The following is a 27497-nucleotide window of genomic DNA, read 5'->3' as shown; positions in this document are numbered from 1 at the left end:
AGATCATTTGATGTAAACCCAAGTGGCAAATTCTCCTTCTTGGGTAGGATAGGTGTCAAATTCTAATTGGCTACCATTTTGTTGCCTTCTCATTGGTTGCCACTTTTCCTTTTTTTCCATTGGTCCATTGATGAGGAGGCGTCTTCTCATTAGCCAATGGGGTGGCAACCCTAATTAGGGTTTCTAGGATTCAATCCACATCGTTGATTTTGCCTCTTAATCTCTACCGTTGGTTGTAATTTTGGCCTCTATATAAGGCCATTTGCTCTCATTTGTAAAGGGTTGAAAAAAATTGTTCCTTAAGATACTACCAAGATTGCCTCTCTTTATCATTGTTGTGACTTGCATGGTGATTAAGAACATTTGGTATTATTGCATGGTTTCTACTTCCAATAGTTAAAGTTAGATTCCTTTGAAGTTGTTAAAGTAGATTTCATTTCAAGAAAGTTGTTAAGAGTAGATGGATAGTTGTATGGTGATATTAGTGGATGTTTGATAGGGCTCTATAAACTCTTCCACTAGCATCCTAGCAACTGGTTAGGAAGCCTTGCGTGGTAATCTAGTCTTTTTTCCTTGGAATCATTGCATCTATGGAGGTAGCACCGCTTGTAAGCTTTTATCAAATTCGATCCCCGTCCATTTGCTAATCTTTCCATTCATAGGAGTAGGAGTAAAGCAACAAGTAGTTTAGTAATTGGAATTCATTCTTAGAAAGTTAGAAATGGAGAAACACCATTGGCAGACACACCCTCCATCATCACCACCATCAACATCATTTGGCACTCATACTTCACAAAGCTAGGTTCATCACCATCACACCAAAATTCCAAGTTATCCTTTAATGAACAACGTAAGGCCACCTACGTGATTACCAGCAAATCACATTGATATAACTGAGTTAGTATCCACAGGTGTAAGGAACATTGGAGTTTTTCTCATGTCTTCATGAGTATTAACTTTTCAAGAGAGGAATTGAGTGTTTGATATTCCGTTTCAAGTATTCAATTGCTATATGTTATGTAGTTGTACAAAACCGACCTCAACAAACTCCCAAGTTCAAAGCTTCATGAAGACATTGTTCACTTGAAAGGCTTCTTCAACACCATCAAATTATAACACTTAATGATAAAGTCATTTATTACGATAGTCTTAATAAACAACTTATAATATAAAGCTCCATTAATTTACCCAATCAACCATTGAAGATGTCAATCACCAAGTGCCTCAACTAGACTGCTAGAAAAAGCTCCATTAATTTACCCAATCAATTATTGAAGATGTCAATCACCAAGTGCCTCAACTAGACTGCTAAAAATAGTAAAAATAGGAAGTCACTCAACAAAGACCCTCAAAACACATTGTCAATTCACAAGGGTCGCAATGATGAACTTACTTTGGCAAGCCACAAGAACCTGCTAAAAAGGGGACATTACATAAAAGCGGTGACCCTAAAATCAGACTTTGTTGGATGTAACCCAATTTCTACAGTGATAATATTTTGTGTTTCTTGCATGGTATCAAGATGCATGAGAAGTAGCTAATGAAGCATTGTGTATGCATAAATGCACTATAATGACAACCAATTTCTTAGAAGTAGAGATAGGATTTAATATAGGCAATGCAAGTAGTATATGATGTCTATTTTAAAATACTATTTTTGTCATAATGTATGGCTACAATAATTACAAACTGTTAAATCTTTGGCATTTTTTTCATTCTATGGGATTAATGGGGAAATTTAAACCCCATCTCACTCTATAAAATGTTTTGAATATGACCTGGTTTGGAATTCCCCCTTGTGTAGGTCGATGCACAGAGTAATTGTTTTGGAATTTACATTGAAATTTCTCTTTTTCATGTGATAGAAAAATTGTCAGCTGGAAAAATATAGAAAGAGCACTTAATAACAATTTATTCAATTACCGGTTGTGTATAGGCTGTTTGATTAGTGTTATCTTTACTAGGAGTAGGGACTATTTGGGTACTGTTTTCTCTGTAGCATGATGATTAGCTGGTTGTGTATAGGTTGTTTGACCACTTTGTCAGCAATTGTTTAGCAGTGTTTCTTCTCTAGGCACTTTTTAATGTTTTTCTGCTGTTAGTATGCTGTTGGTTTTTACGCCCTCAGGCTGTGGTCCTGTAAGGGTCACCGCCCTTGTTTTGCTGCTAACTAATATCAAAAACACATTGTTCAATTGATTTATCCCAACAATTGTTGTATTACAGAGAATATGGGTATAGACTTGCTTAACAAGAAAAAGATGGACTTTAAAGAAGACTCCAGGCTTAACCATAGCAGCAATAATCATTCAAGGAATACATCAGCAAACAGAAGTATTAAATTTTTTTGAAAAATGTGGGATATAAATGGGAAAATGTGAAGAATATTTTAATTTAGAAAACAAAATTTAAAAATGTACAAAAGAGGACAAACTTGTTTTTGTAATTAACAGGCGCTTCCAAAGCATAGAGATCAGGAGTAAAATATAAAATTGAGAGTTTATCCCATACACTGTTGTATATTGGTTTTTGTTGTTTAGGCTCATATCACAAAATTACATTGCATTGCACACGGTATACGTCATAGTGTACAAATAATAATGAGATGCTGTAACTCTGACAAAATCAAACAAGAAAATGCCATTAAAACATTTATATGTTAATTTCCAGTTTTCCCAAACAAAAACACTGCCCCGCACCTCAAACCCATCCCCTAAAGAAAATTCTTCCACCAGCCCATGGAAAATTAAAGGAATTCCGAATGTACTTATGTAAAATCTAAGTCACAGAGTTTGCCGAATTTTCGGCTTCAAGTTCAAAATTCAGCGAACCCATAGAAAAAGTTTTAAAATCACTAAAGTTTGTCACAAAATTTGCATGGAACATTTTTCTTTTTTTTTATCAGGAAATGATATGATATTTGGGTATTTTTAGGGGTTTTCTGGCCCAAAAAAGCTTACAAAATCATGCCCTCTCTCTGCTTAAAACACAACCCTCTGAAGCTTGCTGAAGTTTGCATCTTTGGTCTGAAGGTCGCACGTCCGAGGATCAATTTAAATTTTGCTTCAACATGGTGTGCATCTGTTATCTCAACAGTCGACAGCATAATTATTTATTTGTGTAGGTTGTTAATCTTTGATAAAATTCTTATAGTAAATATTATTTGAATTATTAGGTTTTAATATGTTATAAGGTTAAATAATAAATAATAAATGTTATTTTTATTTATTTTATTAATGAAAAGATTAAATGTAGGTAAACATTTATACTTGGTGCATATTTTAATTATTTTAATCTGTAAAATGTTTATCCTATATTTTCCTACATTTAATGTTTTCTATGTTTTATGTAAAATATAGGAAAGCTTAGCATATTTTCTATAAATGTATGTTAAATGTCTGAAAAATATGTATATTTATTTATTTTTAATCTATAAAAAAATTTAAAGTTATTTATGATTATTAATTTATTTATTATTAGTGAACTTTATTATTATTTTTTATTTCTTAAATACTAAAAATTACATTTTATTAGTAAAGATTACATGTTATTATCATTTTATTTTAGTTTTATGTTTTATATGTTTTAAAACTTATTTTTTTGAAAATTACATATGGTGAATTTAATGTCAAATTTTTTTCGACTTGTCAAACTTCATCCAAACTTCATAGTTGTCGAACTCGAACTCAAACCTTGTGACTTAGTGTAAAATTATAGGCTGAGTTGCGGGAATGGAAACGTTACAATCTCCAGTTAGTCAAACTATGCAACAAAAGCCACCTAGAAAACCCAATGCTACAATTTTTATTTTATTAGTTACTAAGGTTAGCTACAACACACATATAAAATGCTTGTGTTGTTAGAGAAAATGTACAGTGACATTCACAATATTTTGTGTTTTTTATGTTAAACTAAATAAATGCCATCAAAACTAAGATTGTATGTTCGTCAATAAGCATTTATTACATAAAGATGTACATAGAAGTGCCCATCAAAATAGGCATCATTTGATTAAGTTTCCTGTAGGTAGTAAATAGATGATTCACACAGAACACTGAATGCAATATTAAATTTTCTATGTCAATCATATTAGAACTAGAGGGTAATGGACGTTGAAAATTACTCACTCTGTGAAAGTGAGTGATAAATCGCTGGACTTCTTGTTAGCGCAACTTAACATCAAGATCCTCCATGACTTACGGGTGATTTTCTGTTTGTCCTTACTCATGTTTAGGCTAACAAGGAATTATTGTTTCCAACTCCCTCGACCTCTTCCAATTCTGTTCTGAAAGTTCATGAATTAGTAATTAATCTTCAGAAATTACATGCATTTCCTGCATAGCTTTTGTACTCATGATTATATATATACATATATATTGTAATTTATTCAGATTTGCACAATGGCTAATGATACAGAATTTCATTCATTTCAAGGTTTTCTTTTTCCTCTATTTTTTCTTTATGCAAGTTGTGCTTCTTTTTCTTCTTCTTGATCTGTGCTGTGCAGATTCAGCTTAGCGCTATGAAGGAGTGTAAACTTTTCTTTTGCATGTAGTGAAGATTAGAGCTGTTTTAAATGGAATTTCCATTGTCTTGGAGGATGTCTCAATATCTTTTTTTTCTGTAATCACAAACTGAGATAAAGTTCCATATATGGGGAGGTTAATCATGTGTCCTGTTAATTATTTTCATCCTTCTGTTGTCAAGCTGAGAACTATTTGTCCTAGAAAGAAGGGATAAGGATCACTGCCTTGAGTAGGATCTACAGCCCTATCTTCCTGGGCATGTTCTCGAGCCAAGCAACTATGAACAGTAGAAGCTTGGTTTAATAGTAATGGCATGGTCTAAGAACTAATATGCATTACTATTTCTAAGGATAATCTACATCACAATCAATTTATTGATAACCCAACTAAACCTAATGCTTTTTCAGAGTTCAAAGTTGCTTCATTAAAAGCTTCCCTTGTATTTTAGCAACAGGATCATTTGTCTTCTAGATTCAGTTCGTTGGGACCCATTTCTACCAGACATTGCATCGTTGTTTGCAGCGTCCTGCATTGCCGACTTGGAGGACGCCATTGAGGAACTTCTTATCCTCTATCCTGACAGCTCCTATGGAGTTGATTCATTTTATTTTGATGCTATGGGCGCATCTTCAGACCCTCTTGTTCTCTCCTTGTGATCTGAATTAAGAATTTGGATTACAATACCTGGTGTAGAACCTATGGTACTGTAATTTAATTGAAAACAATTAAAATGCAAATATTGATCTTTGCAAGCCAAAAGTGATCCATTCCATTCGAAAATAGAGTTTATACAAGTTTGATGGATCCCAAGGATCACCACTATCCCTTGGAAATGAAAATGAAAAGTCCACAAGCTAATTAATTACAAAATAAACTCTAAAAACTACAAAAATCTCTATTAAAAATTACATCTTCTTGAACTTTCTACTCATAGCTCAAAATCATGAACTGTCAGTTTCTAGAAAGATCTTCAAAAGTTCTACATTAAGGGGCCGAAGGTTTAAGCATAGCTACACTGTTTTGGCACCTGTCAAAGCCCAAAAATGCCCCAGAGGCCTCCAAAAATGCGAAATACTAGAACATAGAAAATACTGAAAAAAATAGATCTTGCTATTTTCCCATTTTTGTTTGTACCAACATCCTCTGCATCTTCTTGGACTGTGTTTTGATCATCTTGCCTATATTTAATTCTGTCATGGCAGTACTAGACTCACATTGGTCCAGCCACCACCATACATCTGTGGTCACCGTACCTATCTTCTGTGGCACCTGATTTATCTAATCAGCATTTGTCATAATCTGGCATTGGCTTAGAGACATTTCAGCAACAATTGAAGGGTCTACTGATCTTCATCATATCTTAGATTATCATCTATGCTCGATTTGACTATGACATCTTTCAACATTGACATAGAGACCTTTGAGCAGTTTTCAAAGATGTTATAATACATTTGGAATCCACTTCCAACTAATTCCTATCCACATTGGGATGCCTTCCTCCATTTGTATGTGGTTTTGTTTCTTCCTAGGGGAAGGAATGTTGTTTGACAAACGTGGACCATCTTCTATGTCCAATTTTGAGCATCTACCGTTGACTACACACAATGGGGGGAATACTTGGTCCTTCCATGCCACTTCTTTTCATTTTCACTTTCTGCAAGACTTGCTTGGAGTGAAGGATGCTGCAGCATGGTAACTCTCTTGCAGAGTTAATGTACATTTTGAGTGGGGGCTTTGATCCTACTGAGCTTTCCCTCTTCTCTTTCCTTTTATTAGGTTTATCTCTCCTTAGCTAGACTTAAGGCCTGGCGTTCGCACAATTTAACTTCGAGTTCATCCATGATTTACAGGTTATTCCCTATTTCTCCTTAACTTTCTGTTGCTCATGTTTATGCTAACCAAGGAGCTCTTGTTTTTAATTCCCCCTGTCTTTTTTCTGCAAGTCTTGCTTCTTTTTCTTCTGCTAAACCCATAATATGCATGTTCATCTTATTTTTACATGGTATGCTGCAATTTTTACATTTCTTAATGTATGAATATTACAAAGATTGACACAAATTTATTAACACTCGTTCCAATGAATCATTTCTTAGTTTGGTGATATTCCAAAACTGATGTAATGTACCATTTGTTTTTTTCAAACTAAGAGTTTATTCTTTGTGAAGTTCTTTTAGATCTCTGATTAACTAGACTGTCCTTGAATTTATAATTACAAGCTTCTAACAAGAATTCGTCAACTCAATGGTGCTAGAGTTTTGAGCTTTAATGGATTGATTACCCCAAGATATTTATATCTAGTCTGGATTTGATTGGAAATCGCCTGAACTTAAATGTGTCATAGGCAAAACCAATTATAAACAAAGCAGCAAACTTCACATGAAATCACAGCAAACCCATCTGGGGAAGAAAATCATAAAATAAAAAATGGACATGTATAATCTATACACCCAACTGACGTGACTCCACGAAATATTATGAATATATTTAGAAAAAAATTACAATTTAAAAAGAAAACCACAAAACAGAAATGTTGAATTTCAGTAAAAACTTGACAGTCAAACAATTTAAGTTTAAAAACAAACCACTTCTTCCTTTTTTCTCTTGGGTGAGGATAAGAGAACCATCTTTATTAAAGCATAATGTTACAAATCATTCCCTACAAACAACACATTAGCTCAGCTTGCTGTCATCAAAAAGCTTTTACTTGAAATCGAGAAAGATGACTCATAAGCCCATCTTGTACCCATTTCAAAAATTACCAAGGGAATTCAAACAAAGTTGTAAATGTTAACACATGATTTAGTGTCTTGGTCATCTCCATTGATAGTCATTTTAGGCTAAGGTTAGCAAATTTGTTAAAATAAGTAAATAAAAAAAAGTATCCCCAAATGAGTTGATGTTGTCAATTGCCAAAAAGGAAAAGACCAAAAGACTAAAGAGATGTGGGAGAATTTATATTAAGCTGAGTTAATTCTTTACTGAAAGGGAGGTAGCATGTGATAACCCCCAACTGGATCTATTCTTTGTTGAAGAATGTAAAATTGAATTTTAGTGTTTTATCTAGTTTGCAATGAATGTAAATACTGAAATGAAATGGCAATTTTTCCAAAATGCAAAATTCTGGAAATATACAATTAACCCTTCACCACAGAAAATGCTACTTTCGAATTTCAAAATCTTGCTACTGGACTCGTGGGATTTATTACTGAGATTACTGTTTAGGCATGTAATGTGCCTCATATATTTGAATCAACAGCAAACTGATTTTGAATTACAACTTGTGACACATGAATCTCAAAACCAATGTTTAATAACAGCATGTATTTCCATTCTAATCAACTCCCCTGCATATAATTATTTGCAAAAAGAACAAGTACCAACCACAGGCTTGAGGAAGTATTTTGCAGACCCTTTCACCAAACGCAGGACTCTACAAACAGCCACAACCCCCTATATGATTAATTGCAGACCCTGGAAGTGAAAACGCAGCCTCTTGTAGCAATCAAAGGGCATGTAGTTGTGTATCACAAGCTTCCAGTATGGCTGCAGGCACTCAACCAATTAACACAGGCCTCAATAATTTAATCGCAGGCTCTGAAAGAATGGTTGCAGGCCACAAACGAGCTGGCAGCAGCCCTAGGAATGAACAGAAGCCTCTCAAATGTGCACAGCTGCCTCCAAACTTCACACATAGATGTAATTTAATTACAACAGCTCTAATTATCCCTCCAAACATTGGCAATTTCTCCAACACAATTGACTTCTCAGATACAGAGAAAAACAGTAGAGAAGCAATTGGCAAAATTGCTATACCACAGCACCAATTTACAAAATAATTGCAAATGCAATTCTTAGACTCAAACCATTATACTTCAGCAAGGGCATAGGAACAAACTCAGGAAAACTCCTTCACAGGCAACAAAAACAAATAATCAATCAAATATTTTTCTGTCAAAAAGAGCTCATATTTATCAACAAAAACAAATAATCAGTTAGATATTTTTCTGTCAAAATGAGCTCATATTTATAACCCCCATCGGCAAAAAGTAAGCTTCCTCAACACATCAGTTTATAATGTGCCATATAATATAATTTATTAATTTCTTTTTGGCTCCCCAAAACGACCTTTTCAACCATATCTTGACATTATCACACACAAGGCCACCGTTTCTTGTGCCCAAGATTTAAAACTTCCCAACCTGGTTCCAACGAGCTATGACACTAAAGTAGCCAAAGTACAAAAGTAGTAGCAACCTCAGCATATTTAGATGAATAATAATAATAATTCACCCGTCTTGTGAAAATGACTAAAGAAGCATCAAAATCAAAATTTGTCAATACTGGAGTGATCCTGATGAAGAAAGACAATGAATGAACCAAATGGGGTAACTTACCATAAAGAGACCCTCCCTCCAAGATTCTTGGAGTCCAAACCAAAAGCCCAAAATAAAAATTGAGAGCATCACTCAACTCCTCTAACTCAACTGATCTCGTTGGAACCAACAGTTGACTTACTATAAATAGTAAGTTCCTCAAAATTGAGCGAAAACTCACCATAGGCTTTTGGAAGGCCTATAGCCTCTCAACTAAGACCCTCAAATCCGACTGTCAGCTCACAAGGGTCACAATGATAAACTAACCAAGCCAACTATAGGAACCTGCTAAAAATGGGGACATTACAGTCCTACCTCCCTAAGATTGCTTGTCCCCAAGCAATCCCAAAGCAAAAATGTACACCACAATCCACCTGGATCCCAAGGGTGAAATTGTGTAATATCATTGTCACATACAACTGGCTCCTGAAGCACCGCCACCCAAATAATGGATATCAATAACCGAATCATCTAAAAACTGATTGTAAGCATTGAAGGAGGTAACAACCCATCAAAACTCATCCCCATCCAACTAACACTCACTGGTAGTTGAAACACTACCACCAACTCCAACCTTTGTTAAACCGTCCCGGGTATGTCGATACTGCAAGTGATCTAACTTGCAGTTGTTGATCCCATCTATAAGAGACAGTGCTAACCCATCCCATAATGGAGGTATGAAACTAGAGCCAAGCCCCACCGACGTGAAACCAAATACTTTATTTGTGGGTCAAACATGAAATGATGAGCACTCCTCACTATGTAATGCCTATTAAAAGTCGCAATCTCTATCAGTGGCTCATCAATACAAACTGGGAATCAGGAGCTGGTTCCAATCTCTAATTTCGAACTACTAGTCAGGCAAGATCCTAGGCAACTCTTTTAGCAAACCATACCACAAAATCCCTATGGGAAAACATCGTAGACAAAGCTCTACAATTGTTACCATGATCCTCTAAATAGCAAGAGAGCCCTGGATGAGAGTACCCTTGGACACTCTGTATGAATCCTTCTGCAAATCTGAACTCTCAAGTAAATTCTCCATGAAGGACTCAATGCAATAGAAATTATGTGTGGAAGCATCAACCTGCGCCCCTACAATCCATAGTTGATCCCTTTGAAAACATGACACAACAAGAATCACACTGCAGTCCTCCACTTATGTTCTCACCTCTTCCATACCTACTACACCCATATCCTAGATGGATGGGACTACCACATCATCACGTCCCTCATCCCCAATCATACAAGCAAATTCACCGCTAACCATAATATGTAGTTGAACAATGTCTAGCTAGTGTCAATTGTACCAACTCCAACTCCACAGTAGCCTCATCCAATTGTGAGCGTGACTCCTAAAGAGCCAATTAAGTACACTAAAGAGAGTCCAGAATCACCTCAAGCTCCTAAGTGAGCTCAACCACCTCCTCCCCTAAAAAAGTCTCATAATAGGTGCTAACCAACTCCATAAGGTAATCCTTGTCAACAACCAACTGTGAATAATTATGCTTCAAGATCCTGACAACCTCTCGAAGTGCATGAACCTCTGCTAGGGAAAGTCTACTATCACCGTGCTCATCTAACATAGGAGCACCCAAATCAAATGCGGCCAACATCTGACGAATAGCATCATAATCCTCAAGAGCCAAAGAGATGCCACCATAACTCATCCTTAGCTGACTAGCTACATGATGCCATTGTAACGCCTACGTCTTATGCAAGCTCTTCGCCTCACTAACTACACTGTGATTGGAAACTGAATTAGAACTACTCACCACGTGTGCTACCATCCTCGCACACCTCTGCAACCGAGATACAACTACTCAGTACCTCTTCCAACTCTTCGTCTGAAGAAGTGGAAGCCCTCGCTGTATCGCACTCCTCACATGATTCTACTTCCCCCCCGAGAGAAAGCCCCTATAAATCCTGATCTTGGTCCCCATCTAAAACCTTCTCAGAGTCATCAACCAATATCTGGCAGTGGATATCATTCCTAGTGCGGCTCATAGCATTATCCAACAAATCATCAGAGCTAACCATATTATCCGTATCCACATCTCCTATCAGATGCTCAACTGCCATCACCTAACTCTTTACACACGAATCAATGTCAAGTTGTGAATCAATAATCCTAAAGCGTGATCCAACACCCACTGACTCCGTTGTAACACCCAGATCACCAACATCACGACTAGGTGACTCCCTATATGCACCGGTCCCACCTAAGGAGACAACCGCCTCTTGCACTGGAGCTACACTACGGCAACTAAAATATAAATCTCCAATAACAATCCCCTCCTCAAGAGAGTCTGAACAATCAATGGTAACCACTGCCCCAAAAGCCCTTACACTATTTGCAATGACAACTCTAGAATCTTGAATCAGTTGAAACTTAGTATTGCTGTCTACCAAGGGCCCTAATACATCCACGTCTCAATATAGAATGTCTATCATCAAAACTATGGATAGGACTAATAGTTGTCGTACTAATTTTTACAAGTACATCTACATCATCGACATCTGTCGAGGAAAGCTCGAGCCTCCTTCCCTACAAACTCGATGTCGGCCTCCTAAAGGAGGGAACCATATATCTTGCTGCTCTATCAAGTGTCACTGGATCCGACAACTTCATTGCCAACCTTTGCAAGTGAAGCTTAAATTTTTCCATACTCTTCAGCAAAGCAATCATTTTCTCGTTATTTTCCACACTACTCCACCGGCTCCCAAAACTACTATGCCTCCTGTGTCTATCCATAAGAGAAAGTGCAAGAGTGTTGGTAACTCCCAAAACAAGAGTAAATCTGAAATAATAATAAATTTCCTACCCCACACGATGGCAAGAAACCGCTCTAATACCACTGCAGTAACCCCCAACTAGCTCTATTCTTTGGTGAAGAACGCAAAGTTGTATTTTAGAGTTTTATCTAGTTTGGCATGAATGTAAATACTGAAATGAAATGGCAATTTTCCTAATATGCAAAATTCTGGAAATATACAAATAACCCCGCACCACAAAAAATGCTAATTTTGAATTTCAAATCAAACTTGCTATTGGACTCATTGGATGTATTAATGAGATTACTATTTAAGAATGAAATGTGTCTCATATATTTGAATTAACAGCAAACTGATTTTGAATTACAACTTGTAACACATGAATCTCAAAACCAATGTTTAATAACAAGAAGCTATTTCCATTCTAATCAACTCCCCTACACATAATTATTTGCAAAAAGAACAAGTACCAACCACAGGCTTGAGAAAGTATTTCGCAGACCCTTTCACCAAATGCAGCACTCCTATAAACAGTTGCAACCCCCTATGTGATTAATTGCAATCCCTGGAAGTGAAAAAGCAGCCTCCTGTAGCAATCGCAGGGCATGTAATTGTGTAGCATAGGCTTCCAGTATGACTACAGACACTCAACCAATTAACACAAGCCTCAATAATTTAATCGCAAGCTCTAAAAGAATGGTTGTAGGCCACAAACAAGCTAGCTACAGCCCTGGGAATGAACGACAGCCTCTCAAATGTGCACAGTTGTCTCCAAACTTCACACGCAGATGTAATTTAATAATTAATTACACCAGCTCTAGTTATCCCTCCAAACATTGGCAATTTCTCCAATACAAATTGACTTCTCAGATACAAAGAAAAACAGTAGAGAAGCAATTGGCAAAATTGCTATACAATAGCAGCAATCTGCAAGATAATTGCAAAGGCAATTCTTGAACTCAAACCCTTATACTTCAGCAAGGGCATAGGAACAAACTCAGGAAAACTCCTTCACAAGCAACAAAAAAAAAAAAATCAATCAGATGTTTTTCTATCAAAAGGAGCTCATATTTATGACCCACATTGTCACAAAGTTTCCCAAATGCAACTCTACTTAAAAAGCTTTCTCAATATAACATCATTTTATAACGTGCCATATAATATTATTTATTAAATTCTTTTTGGCTCCCAAAAACAACCTTTTCAACCATATCATGACATCATCACACACAAGGCCATTGTTTCTTGTGTCCAAGATTTAAAACCTCCCAACCCAGTTCCCCAAGGAGCTATGACACTAAGGTAGCCAAAGTACAAATGCAACCAAAATAGCAACCTCTGCATAATTAGATGAATAATAATAATAATAATTCACCTATCTAGCAAAAATGACTGAAGAAGCATCAAAATCAAAATCTGACAACACCGGAGTGATCTTGATGAAGAAAGACTATGAATTAACCAGATGGGATGACTTAATATAAATAGACACTCCCTCCAAGATTCTTGGAGCCCAAACCAGAAGTTTGAAATAAAAATTGAGAGCATCACTCAACTCTAACTCAACTAAGCTCATTGGAACCAACTATTGACTTACTATAAATAGTATGTTCCTCAAAACTACCATAGGCTGTTGGAAAGCCTATAACACCACAACTAAGAACCACAAATCCCACTGTTAGCTCATGAGGATCACGATGATGAACTGACCAAGCCAACTGCAGGAACCTATTGAAAATGAGGACATTACAAAGCACTATAACTCTCATTTTAGCACCTTTCTCAAAATACTTCACATCCCCAGTATAAAATGGGAGCTTGAAATTAAAAGAAAATTAACAAGACGAGAACAAGGATTTATAATTTTTCATGTCATCTTTAACTATTTTCTACGTATACCATTATGTTGATTGGTTAGTGCCTAAAATAATACAGTCAAGGATAGGAGACCAAACAAATGGCAGCCTTATCATTGCAGTCGATACCTAACACCCACAACGGTTTCGAAAACCCAAACATATACATACAGCAACTCAGAAAAAGCATTAAGTTTAACCCTTTGAGATTATAAAAAGGTTCTCAAGCTCAAAAGCTTTGAGATTAAAAACAAGTTCTTGAACTAGAAAGTCCTTCATGTCCTAGAAAAAAGACTAAGTTTAGCCCTTTGAGATTAAAAAAGGGTCTTAAACAGGAAAGATTCTGTGAGGTTTCCCTCTTAAAACGGAAGCCAGTAAGAGACCTGAGATGGCTACAATTGCCAAACAATTTAAAACATGGATTCTAAATGTATGAACTTTTCACAAGCTACAATGAAACTATTTATCTTATTTGGCTAGAGTTAGCAGAACAGAATATGATTATGGATGATGTGATAAGGCCATTGCTTTGCCAGATTCAGTATAGTCAAGTATTCCATTACAGAGGCATATCAATTTTTGGCCACTTTTGTAGTGTGACAGCTCCAGCTTAGCAATGACTGCCTAAGGTGGGAAACCAGTCATTAAGAGGTAAGAGTTCTAAGGCCAGAACGTAATAGCACCTTTGTTCACAAATCTTTTGAAGCAAGAACATTAATCTTCCTTAAAGCCTATAATGGAGATATCATATGTTCTCATTCATTTTAGTGCATCACACATATATTACACATTTATTGCCTTCTTTAAATGGAACCTCTACCACTATAAAGATGCATTGAAGAAGAGAATATTGGACTAATGGAGTCACCACAACATGTGCAGCCATGAACTCAAGCTTAGAATGTTCTGCAGTATCATTATATTTAAATACTAGTATGATACATTTTGCAAGCCTAAAAGGAGACAATTTAGTTTTAAGCTTAACGATGGTATTATGGCTTATTAAAATGAAAAGCAACCACCTATTTTCTATAATCTAAACATCTCCTTTGTTGAAGGATTCATCTACCAAATTTTTCTCCCTACTGGATTATCAGAACAATAAACTGATCACCTGTCCTGAACCATCTAATTATATCCTTTGCTGAAAATTTTGTCTACCAATTTTCTTTTCTAGTGAAACCAAGAGATACATCTCCAAAGAGAAAAGACAGAGACATGTCTCTGAAACAGCAGATCGCCAAGAAATCTCTTAATACCTGGATATTAGATTTCGAGGTACTCCACATCTCCCTTGCAGTTTCCTGGCTTGAACTGCAATCTCGTATTAGAATAAATAAACACAAGTTAAAGTGGCCCTATCATACTTGTTAGAATAGCAAGACAAAAATAACACTTACATGCAAATATAACCAATATCAAAAAATAATAAAGCACACAAAAGAGAACACGAGACACAAAGATTTAATAAGATTAACCCAATCCCTAGGCTACGTCCACCAAACAAAGAGTCCAATATTCTTATTATCCAATGATTTCAACCTTATTACAATCTACAATCCTTTGCAACTCAATACCGCCACAAGAAGCTACTATTTTCATCATCACACATAAAATCCCTGACCCTAAGACATTTTATACAAGCATTTTGCCACTTACAAAATTAGGGGAAAAATAGCACCAAAAACAATTTTCTTGAGGACTACCACCCTTGAACCCTAATGAGGATACATGGCAAGTGTACGATACTCAACTGATCAGTCACCACAAGCTAACAATCTGCCACTTGGGGATTGATCAAGCTCCACACTAAACAACAATATCCCACTTAAAGACTAATTCTGTAGCAATATCGCTACCCCATGAGGCTCCTACTAGATCGAACTACCCAAGACTCAGTTGTTCGTTTATTTTGTTCACTCTAGAAGACCAACTAAAGTTGAAAATGAGTTCAATTTCTCAAAAACTCGCATTCAAAAATATCACTGTTTCCACATAAGCCATAACTATATCTAAAAAATAAGCAACTAGAATCCCACATGCAAGAGGATAGACAGCATATCGACAAAATGTGACACAAGATATACCCTAGGAAACCCTCATTGAGAGAAAAAAAACCAACTTCCAAAAGCATCCATCACAATGTATTATTCAGCAAAACACCATTGCAATATAACCATGGAAGCCTTCAAAGCCATAGCCACAAACAAGCAATCAATGTGAACAAGCATAAATCCATACATCCCATACCATGCTTCCAACCTTTACAAATGCTCCTTTGGCTAATTGGTCTCGCTTATCTTGCTCTTTCTTACATCAACAACTACTCTTAGGATTGTTTTATAGCAGCAAACTCTCACAAAACCACCGAGTGGTATTACATAAACCATGTGCTAAAACCATATGCTACCAAACATCCATTGACCCAAATTTAATATTGGGCATGTAATAACCCTGCCTGGTTATAGCTTAGATATATACTAATTCTACAAATTTTCTCACTAATCAAATGTTTGGCATTTCAACAAACACATGGCAGACCATTATGTTATCATTGTATAGTATGAGGTTTTGAATGTATTCATCATTGTGTTTTTGGTACATATGAATTTTCACAAAATTAACTATATTGAAGGTAAGTGCTGAATCTAAGCACCAAACTGAACAATAAAATACCAAATATTGAACTGTGCTAATTTATTAAACTGCTATGAATTTCAAATTACATAGAACCTGATTTATAACCATATCAATCTTTGAAATTGGATTCACACCATAAATCTGCCCAGCTCCCTTCATTAGTTACAAATGATGATCAATTATTACTAGCAGCACTACACACCTCAGAGACGAGCAGGATTATGCAGCTACAGTCCAGTATAACCAATCACAGCTACAGGATTTTGCTGCGTCAGTCTCCAGACATCACCCACGACCCTTGGAAATGCTACTGCAGGCTCAATTTGCTAAGTAAATATCCAAGCATGGTCACAGTAATTTGTAGATCAATTTCTGCCCTGGATAAGAATGACAAAAAATGCCCGACTCTTGTAGCAGCATTTGATTAATCTGCAGATAGAAATCGTACCCCCAGACACGAGATGCCAATTTATTGGATATCATATATTACTGAATGTTGGACGGATAACACCATTTACAGATTAATTGTAATGCTGAATTCCAATGGTGTTATCCGTCCAACATCACAGTTTCAGACCCCTAATCACTAATTTTTCAATAGACAGTAACCACAGTTTGGAGAATCCAAAACAGATGGAGAGATTAATCCAATTCAATTTACATCAGCATTGAATCAAATTACATCTCAGAAATACACACTTTCTTCCAAGCAACAGCAATTACAAAATTGAAAGATGCAAATGTTACGAGATTGATCCACAAAACCTCAGCTGTAGGATCAATGCTCAATTCTAGAGCTCCAAACCCTTATACATCAGCAAGGGCACAAATTTCAGAACCTCAGTAAGCATGCTTTTTCCAATGAAATGAGCTCATATTTATAATGCTTTCTTGATAAAAGTTTACAAAAAAACTCAAATTCAAAAACTCGAAAAGTTTCCCAAATGAACTCAGCTCTTGAAACTTTCCAACACAACATCAGTTTTAACTATTTAATACTTGGCTTAGGCATATAATAAATGGCCCCTTCCAATAATGACTCATCCCTCAACTTAAGTGAATTATAAAGTTTAATTATAACTTTATATTAAGTCATTTAATGATTAATAATAATTTAGCCACTAAAAATATTAAGTCCCAAAATGCTCATCATTTAAATATGTTGTCTGAAATAGGAGTCATACCTATTATTTCTCCATGTGACCAAATGCACTTACCACAAATAGGAAGTACACAAAACTAAACCCAAACGAGGTCCAATTTGAGCCAAACAAAGACCAACTTGTAGCTTACTAAATCGTAGAGAAGACAAGATCCTCCCAAGCCAAGCCACTGCCACAAATGACCCTCTATTCACAATAATTAGCCTACAAGGGTCACAATAATAGGCTAATCTCTCAATGTCCAATGCCGACAAAAATGGGGACATTACAGGGCATTTAATTTATTTTCTCCAATATTAAATAATTACATCAAATATTATCACAATGTGTCAATACAACTCATCAAGGATATCCCACGGGAATCGCTCCATATTGCACATCCATCTAGGTGCAACATATACATAATAAAATATAATAATACAATATTATGGAATGTGCAACACACATAATCCCAGCAATACTTCCTAACTGTAATCAACCAACTTCCAATCCCTAATCTTAAAGTGTGTATTCAATGCCTTTTCTAACTAGATTGCATGGTATTCTAATTATTTTATTAAATTATTGTTCTTAAATTTACATATTCAATAATTTTTTATTTCTCACAATTCCCAATACCCTATAGTTATACCTATTTCATTGAAAAATGGCATCCCCATATCAATACCTATCTCCTATATCAATCTACATCTGTTAGTGACCCTTACATTATGCCTCTCATGATTCCTGCTAATGTATTTATGGTTTAGTGCAGACATAAGCCTAGAATAAAATCATTTTCAAAAACAGTTTGCAGACAATTTTGATGAGATTGACCAAATACCTTAGACGGTGCTTGTTGCAGGCCATAAAAAATGCAACAAAACCATTCACAATGCTTCGTATAGCACGGAACACCTGCCATTCAATCCCAGATCAAACACCATCCCATTGTAGTTAGACAAATACACAGGACAAACTTTTGCAAGTTCATTCATTTGTAAAGTCACAAAGAAAAACAATATATGATAGGAAAAGAGCAAATTTCAAGTAAACCTGAGAGAACAGATCATTCCAAAGTGCACGCCACACTGAAACTGTATTTGTATTGGTCGTAGCTTCTGTATTCGATATCAACTGGAATGTCCCGCTTAAAGTTTGCCATGTGCCTTTGCTAAAATCAACAATCTCAGATAATATCAGACCCATGGAATTCAGGAACATGAGGAATAGGCGAATGGGAGCAATAAGCAACTCCCAAAATGCAGAAGCTATAGGATACATAATAGTTGTTACTGCAATAAAACACAAAAGATTCAAACTTGTAAGTCATTATGATTTGGTCCAAGCGATGCAATATTGTTTATAAAAAAGTGTACCTGACCTGAAGTATAGCTATATACTTATATGAAAAAACCTGTAGTTTTAACTTTAAACTATTTAACTCCAGATGCCAAAGTTACATATATACCTACACCCCACACAGTGGAGAGAATAACAATAAGAGGCCAGACCAGAATTTGCAGTAAAGTTGCAGCACCACTAAAAATTGAAGATGTGACAATCCAAATAGCATCTGTATAGTCAACAGCTTCTTCGACACACACACTCCAGAAGGGCAGAATGAACTCTCCAAGTTGTGCAAGCGGCTCAACCATTGGTTTTGTGAGCAAAGACACCAATTGTTTCACGGTACGAATGATTGTTAGTGACCACTTAAATGCCTTCTCAAAGTTTTGTAGAAAAAGCATCGTGCCCAAATATTTAAGGCGGGATATCATCTCCCAGGCTTCTATCCAATCAAAAAGAGGACCACATATGCGTGCTGCCGTGGCCTTTAGAACTGGAACATTTTTATATAGATCATAAAACCCAATCAATACAGTAACAACCGAAATTAGTATATAAAGAGTCCTTGCTAAAGGACGCATCCAGGGGCAATATAGCTGGCTGAATATGGGATAGGATTGTAAAAATATGACCCAGGATGGAAGTCCAGACTCCAATAATCTCAATAGCCGCAGGTCAGATGTGATAATCTGTTTCAGTTCAAATGGCAGCAAAGGATCACAAAATTTAAAAATCACCAGTACATCTTTATATTCAACAGCTTCACAAGCAGAGTGTGCATATGTGCCACCAGAGACCTGATCATTCCTAGAAAGGCCCCTAATGTAATTTCTGTTTTTACGGAGATCATCCATGATTCTAGAACATGAAGAATTTTTGGGGCTATAAAAGGAAATCTCTGACAATGACTTTCTCCCTCTTTGACCATTAGATGTTGTGCTGTGAACATCAGAGAGTTTGGCACTTGCAGCTGCTCCTTCATATTCAGACAGCATCTCAACTGCATCACTGGCAATTGTATCTTGTAGCAAATGATCACTGTTTCTAGCACCAATGCCTGATCCACTCGGTTTTAACTCAACCTTCTGAGGTGTCAAGTCCATATCCTGTAGAATCTTACCATGAAGATCACATTCCATATTTACAGAATCCTTAACTTTATTGTTAACATCATGGAACCTGTCATCATCCAATCCAAATTGAAATTCTCCCCTCTGGACTGAACCTTCAGAGGAACTAGAACTGTCTGGTTCATTGTGTCCATGCATTCTGACATCTGACCATCTACTCAATGAAGCTTCAGGTAACATTGAGATATCAGATGTTGTACCACTACACTGTGATGCAATGCAATCTATAGCTTCTTCAATGCTATCAAATTCCTTTTTTGTCATTGACTTGAACTCGAGGGCCATACAGGTGTCCATCTGCCAGTGGGATATCAAGAAATCAGAATTAACAAAGAAACATAGACAGTGCCAACATAGGAAAATTCAAAATAGCATACCTGAAGTTCATTATTGTAATTGATGCCTCGAACATCAGCCCATGCCAATTCAAATACGACACATCCATGCAAGGTGTGGTGCAGTTCTTTGACAGGTGCCAGTGCCTTATCCTGCCACCTTGCAGCATCAATGACAGAGAACCATTTGTACTTCCCGTAGCCTTTCTTGGAAGTTTGAGCCTCCTTTCTTCGATCAACATTACTTCCAAGGCCCTCATTTTCCGGTTTGGTTCTTGTGTTTGCAAAAGGTGAAATTCTAGACTGCGACCAAAAATTTGACTCCATGTTATTCTTTAAAAAGATTTGTATCTAACTTATTTTCATTTGAACAAACTAGTAGTCTAGAAATACATGCTTATAAATGACTTTGTGCATGCCAAAGCAACCAAAACGTATATATCTAACCTTGGTAACCATGAGCTGCCATAGCTGTGTTGGACTGTAATGTTTATCAATTAGCCAAGGTCCATTATCAACCAAGATAAACATTTTACCCATCTTGCATGTCAGATACAAGTATAGTCTGGATACATATGATTGCATATCCCTGTAAATGCAATTGCAACAGAGGATCCCGTGGCAAAGTCAGTATGTACAAAGAAAATAAGGTTCCAAGCATTGTAGAACATTAATGTTCTTTTATAAAAATGAAAACATTAAAGTTAACAATAACAGGTCACTTATCCTTGTCTCAAATAGCTATTTTTTAAATAACTAAAACAATCCATTGTCAGCTGGCCTATAAACTAACATGATATTATATACAAATGTAGCAAACACAATTAACTGATAGAAACAAATTATTCTGTTAGATTACAAAAAAATTCATTTACATACCCTATTTGTAGGCTTGTCAAAGAGTAAATCCGATGACGATGATATTGCACTGTCCCTTTGTCATCTTCATTAGCCATTTCAAAATCAGGAAGCCAAAACCTTGAGATTGGATCTGGAACAAAGGGCCACCAAAGTTATTACACACTTTACATCAATTTTTATGACTTAATCCAGCCAGATGCCTAAAAGGTCTCCCAACTAAGAGCTCTTGAAAAGATATAAGTAGTGCCTTTATGCCCAAAAGCACCAAAGAAAATTCACAATAACAAATCAAGAAAAGAATTGATAGAGCCAAATTATCTGAATTTACAACTAAATACCACATGATGTTCGGTAGCGGTCTAGCAGTAAATTGGCAGGAGATTATCTCTGCTAAACCAAGTATGAGTCTCATGTACATTTATGGAGTGAGAATTGCCAAGGGGTACCATCTCAGGGATTCAATCCTTCCAAGCCAAGGAAAAAGGGGTTGACCTTTAAAAATGCAAGTAACAGAATAAAAAGTTTAGACCTTCTGATTCAAAATTCAGCCTAAGATCTCAAATTGGCATTTTAAAAAGAAAAGACTTTCAAGTTTCAATAGAACCGTTTCCTTCAAAAGTTAACCTACCTTTAAAATTTTTAATTCAAATGTCCTATTTCTTAGTCCTGCAATATCCCAAAATATGCTCTTATGTGTTTCTCCTTTCAAGAGAAAAATGTTCCATGAAAAAAATGTTTCATTTTTACAAATAGGCCCAATCAGAAATCACGATCAAAATATCATCCACTCATCCTTCAAGAAAACAAGCATCCCATGAGGGAGAATCCATCGCATTAAGGAGGATATCTCTGACAATTATGAAACACAATCATTTGCAATGCAAAGCTCATCTAACTAGCAATACAGATACTTCAAAACATGAGTAGACTGGTTCAAGATAAAAAGGAAATTTCCAAAACAGTAAAATGCAAATAAAGGATTGAAACTTAGGCCCATATACTCATATTTACTGTTGGATGAAGACATCTCCAATAATTATAGAAAGTATGAATTCCAGTCCAAAGCTTAACTACCTAGCAATAGAAATTTTTCAAAAGTGTCTACAATTAGTTCAAAAAAAAAAAGAAAAATGCCAAATCAATCTTATTAAAAATAAAGAAAGGAGTTTAGTTTCATATGCTCATTTGAAGTCAAAAAACATCAATTTCATCTCATCAACCACCTTAGACGCTGCAAACCTAACCTGGCAAGCCCAAGGATATGGCATTGCACCAAGCCATATCCCAAATGAGAAACTACTACTCAAATTTTAAAATGTCATACTCAACCAACCAGATTATGCTGCTGAAAAATTAGATAGGACTATTCAAGAACATTAAGGAATGCGGAGGGGGTGTCAATATTGTGCTATACATCAAGGATTATATCATTAAACTGAAGACCATCTAGAGATCAGCAGAAGCTACTGATTGGTGAGACGTGAAACCATGAACAAAATTTAATTAGATGTGGTAAGATCATAGATTAATCATTGTTGAGCAGTGGACTAAAACAAAGACTGAAACACAAACGCCCAATAATGCTTAGAATATATAGGGTACTCAATGTGCACAAACTAGCAGAATACTTGAAACCTAATGCATATCTCTGGGAAAGACACCAGCATTTAATATGGACTCCATGTTTTTTGAAAATAAGCTTGAGAAAGAAAAATGAGAAGATTGCAAACTACTTTTTCGATATTATGTGGTGATATTATTCACAAACATCTCGTTGACGAAGCTGTCGAGACAATCAAAAATATTATGAGAATGAAACAACTAGGCAAGCCAAAAAAAATCAAGATAATGTGCTTTAATGTCTCAAAAGAAATTTTTAAATAGAAAGGAATGGCCATGGGATTCTCACTCACCTACCTATGGCCATGCCATTCATGAAAAACTAAAGAATTAGGTCATGGTTCATTTGATCTCATACCTAATTCTAGTAGCAATTCATCGATAGCATTGGTGTCAAGTGACCTCAAGGCAAATAAAAATCTAGCCATTTTCTTCAAACACATCAAAGCAGTATCAGATTACACAATTCATAATGGAGGTAGATAAGAATAATACACTTCCATTCTTAAATGTTCTGAACTACCAATTATAAGAAATGAGGATGGATCACTCTCAAGAGAGGTTTGTATAAAGAAGACATGCATGGATGTAAGTTTGAGCAGACTTGCATCACCTTCCATCCTAAAATAGTGGGAGTTCTCAACACCCTCATCACAAGGGTACTAAAAATATCTCATGCAGATCTCTACAGACCAGAGGAAAAGTGTTTCCTAGAGTTTAAAATAGAAATGGCAATAAGAAATGACAGATAGAAAAGGCAGAAAACATGGCCAAAAGAGGCTCCAAGGATAGGAACAAGAAATAGGAAGGAAAAAGAGACAGCCTTCCATGCTTTCCAGGTAAATCAGACAAGCTAGCTAAGATACTTAGACAAAAAGGTATTAAAACAAGTTTGAACCCATTTGACAGCCTTAGAAACAAGTTTAGGAGTCTAAAACATCTCCTTAGTCCAAAAACAAAGCAAGGTGTTTTCTTAAACCTGCATACATACAGCAGAACCTGCATTGGAGAAACAAGTTATTCTCTCCAGACTAGAATCAAGGAGCATGGTGAAGATATATAATGCGGTAAGCTTCAAAAGTCAGCTTATGTCAAATATAACAATAAAACCAAACATTCTATCTATGTTGGAAACACTGTAAACTTCTAGCCCTTTACTGTTGTTTCACAAACTAGACTATTGGAGAATGCGTCAGAATCGAAAAACACCTTACTGATTCACAAAGGGATGATTAATGGAAACTTAGTCAAATATGGAAGCCTTAAGCACGCAAATTAGGGAAACCCTGGACTATGTCCTTAGGTTTGAATTCTTCTCACAACTGACCTAGTATAACTCTTAGTCCTTTTCACCTATTATTTTAGCTATTAACAGTGTATCCTTTTTGGTTAACAGCTTCACATAATTAATTAATTAAGCAGCCAGTTAATCAATTAGGTAATCAATCAATCCTACCATATTATAACAGTTTTAATTTTCTCTTATGAGCTTGCTCGGTGATCAATTGACCAAGGTACAACCTACCTAAGCAGTTATTTATTTAATTTATTAATAACTAAAAGCAGGTAAAGTAAACATATATATTCGTATTATTATGAGATCCCTAAGTAGAAAATTAATTAGGGTATCAATCATCCTAGCAACTAGTTAGTAATTAGTTTTGAATAAGGAGAACAATACTATTACTAATCGATTTATGCGATAATTAATTAGGGTATCAGACATCCTAGCAACTAGTTATTAATTAGTTTTGAATAAGGAAAAAAAAGTATTATTAATCGATTTATGTTTATGGAGAGGCCATGACATATTCTTACAAAAAATTAGATCACTGACTACTCAAACACAAGATTTTCCATTTTCACTATGATTAGTCCTGTTGTGTGACTAATAATTTTCAGTTTTAAGGACATGGATTTTATTCCCATAAGCATTTGCCTGAAATGCACCATTGCGAACAAAAGCTCAATACTCTAAGGACAATGTCTCTACTTGTTGACCCAAGGAAATATTACACATTTATTTAGAATGGACTTCTACAAAGAACTTTCAATATCCTTAAATCTCAACTTAAAGTTCATTTTCATCATCGGTACAGACAATAACCTCTAATATTTCAACAAAACTATTTTCCAAAAGAATAAAACTACAAGAAAGTATATAACTTCTGTATATTTACAACAGAAATCCCATGTCTAAACACTCAATTGTACAGGACTAGTTTTTATTTACAAATTTTGCACAGCTATGAAACACTAGAGACCACAATACTTGCATATAGCAATTTAATAATGTTAAAGAACGAGACAAAATCCAAAAGTTCAGAGCATAGTACATTCCATTCTACATGCCCTTGACACAATAAATTGAAAGTGTAAATGGAGTTCAATAACTCAGGCTTAAAACAGGAAAAACATAAGAAAAATCTGGCACGTTAGTAAATGCTTAGATGCTTGTAGAAATATGGAAAAAAACTATTGTTATTTCAAGCCAAAAACAGTGCACAGAAAAAAAACAAAAATTGGACATAAATAAATAAAATTCGATGTGTCAATTATTGTAAAACTCTCATTCAAATTCAAAAATCCAGACTATAGATGAAAAAACAAGGCTCGGGGTTTAAAGGCAAAGAGAAATAGTTATTTTCCAAAAAATATCCCGCGTGGTGAAATTGGCCCGCTGATTCAAACCAGCATGGTCCCAGCCCTGACCGTGGTAAATTGCAAGTTATTCCAGTATAATACTACTATGGTTCAAGGCACTTCGTGGAAACAGAGTGAACCTTCCTATTTGATTCGATTAAACTTTACTTGGATAATTTTAAATATAGCTCTTTGAAAAGCTTCTGTATAATCGATAATTTATCCTCAAAAAAATCAAGTTAAAGTTCAATTTCAGACTCGCTTCAGATGATAACCTCAAAGATCTCAGTAGGATTGATAAGCAACATCGCTATAAAAACTTCCACATAATTTATCGAAGAGATCAATCATCCTTGAAAATGTGTAGTTATCAAGGACTACTTTTGATTCTAAATGTGCGAAATTAAGGGAAGAGGAGTTGAAAAAGGCAGAAACATTATAGACATGGTAAGTACCAAACTGAAAAAAAAAACAAAGAGTCTCGTTAAAAAGCCTTGAACCACACTTGTTCTGAACACTATTTGCCAATTAACTACCCTGCACATTGTATTCACAAGACAAGGATAATCATTTCGACAAAAGTATAGGATCCAATACACTTTTAAAAACCCATGTTGTGCATTAGCACACAAATAATTCATCGAGAACGTTCTAAAAATATGCATTTCCTTCATTTTAAATCGTCTCAGAGTCAGATTCCATGTTCAAGAGACCAAAATTCATGGCAAACATGATCAAGAAGTCCAAAAAGTCAATAATCTGTCGATTGTGAACAAAAATACCTTTAGACGAAATTCGTCATAGATAATCTCGAATTTGCAGCAAAGCTGGCGATCAGAGGCGTGCAGATCGAAAATTGAATATCAAGAAATGTATTTTCTTGAAGATATTGTGGAAATCCGAGCCGCTGGCCTTTCGAACTCTCTCCAATTGATAATCTGGTTTGAACAGTGGGAGAGCGGCATCTCCCTCTTGTTCTCTCAGATTTGTATTTGTTCTTTGTGTTTTAATTGGGTAGTGAATTACTTGGCCGCGTGGAAACAGCGTTGCCGCCTTAGACTTCTCGCATCTTCTTATGAATCTGGTAAAGGTATCTTGCTTGCCTGCCACGTTGATGCATATTATTCGCTCAGATCAAAGTTCCGTACTATAGTAGCGCCCGCAGTATAGACTCAACGATCAACTGAATGTGTTTTCTTCTAGTTTAATTTAATCTTAGCGCCCTTCTAATTATTGTTTGTTATTATAATTATTAAAAAGAATGTCAGAGAAATTCAGGAGAGCTATTTGCATAAAGTAAATTAGGTCAAAGAAAGTATATTGTATTGGAGATTTTAATTTGATAATAATGTGGATGGTTTCGTTAAAGTTAGATTGGATCATATTTAATTTAAGAGTTATAAATGTATAAACGTGAGGGTCTTATGATCATTCTGGATAGGGATAAGACAAAGATTATTAGGGTGATTATCTGGCTATCTAATGTTTAGTGATATCATAGTTAATTAATCTAATAGAAATTGATATCAAGAATTGCAATAATTTTATGAAAAGGGAAAATAGTATTAGGGTGATTATCTGGCTATCTAATGTTTAGTGATATCATAGTTAGTTAATCTAATAGAAATTGATCTCAAGAATTGCAATAATTTTATGAAAAGGAAAAATAGTTTATCTTATAATAAGAGGGTGGCAAACATTTTGATAACCATATAAATATAAAGAAAAACATTTACTATATAGAATATCTTTAAAATATTATTATATCTAATAGATATTAAATTATATTAATTTATAATAATATAATTTATATTAAATTATATTAATTTATAATAATATAATTTATATTAAATTATTATTTATTTAATTTAAATATTAATTGTGTATCATATAAATCAATTTTAAATAAAAATGCTATAGTTTATCCAGATTAAAGAAGCAAATAGATAAATCATAGGCTGTTAGACTGGGATAATAAAAATTAAACTAAATTGTTTTAATTTCCATAAAAAGTAATCTAAAAATAAAGAAAATACGCATGAAATTAAGTAGGTACTAGAAAACAAAAAAAAATGATAGCTCTCCGTGCTAAGAATAAGGATAGGGGTACATTTCTTTTACGTGAGGAGCAACTTTCCAATTGGCCAAAAGTACTCTGCACTTCTACACTTTCGTGAGGCCCCGAAAGATGGATAGGCTTTTAAAGAAGCTTTTGGCTACTTATAATATACAAGTGTCCAAAATGT

At 35.3% G+C, this 27497-nt stretch overlaps 1 protein-coding gene across 3 annotated transcripts in view; it reads right to left on the bottom strand.

Moving 5' to 3' along the window:
• The window catches only part of LOC149565397 (G1/S-specific cyclin-E protein), a 44297-nt gene extending 18064 nt beyond the window's left edge, over nt 1-26233 (bottom strand). Inside the window, exons 1-8 of one of the 3 annotated variants that reach the window (XR_016362040.1) lie at nt 26034-26233; nt 21007-21118; nt 20575-20716; nt 20170-20430; nt 18784-20089; nt 18369-18607; nt 18157-18230; nt 14790-14844 (exon numbers count right to left, since the gene is read on the bottom strand). Coding sequence is in view for 2 of the 3 variants with exons in the window: in XM_089818902.1 (XP_089675028.1) it covers nt 18157-18230; nt 18369-18607; nt 18784-20089; nt 20170-20430; nt 20575-20716; nt 21007-21083 (2099 nt within the window). In the remaining variant the exon portion in view is untranslated. Of the gene's footprint in view, nt 1-14789; nt 14845-18156; nt 18231-18368; nt 18608-18783; nt 20090-20169; nt 20431-20574; nt 20717-21006; nt 21119-21326; nt 21481-26033 lie in introns of all 3 variants that reach the window. The other 2 variants (XM_089818902.1, XM_089818901.1) reach the window with 2 other exon arrangements.
• Between the last annotated feature and the right edge of the window lie 1264 nt (nt 26234-27497).

The sequence above is a fragment of the Cupressus sempervirens genome, chromosome 3 (assembly GCF_028749045.1).
Source record: "Cupressus sempervirens isolate cs-2001-9-10 chromosome 3, ASM2874904v1, whole genome shotgun sequence".
NCBI lineage: Eukaryota > Viridiplantae > Streptophyta > Pinopsida > Cupressales > Cupressaceae > Cupressus > Cupressus sempervirens.
This window is presented reverse-complemented; position numbering and strand designations above follow the sequence as displayed.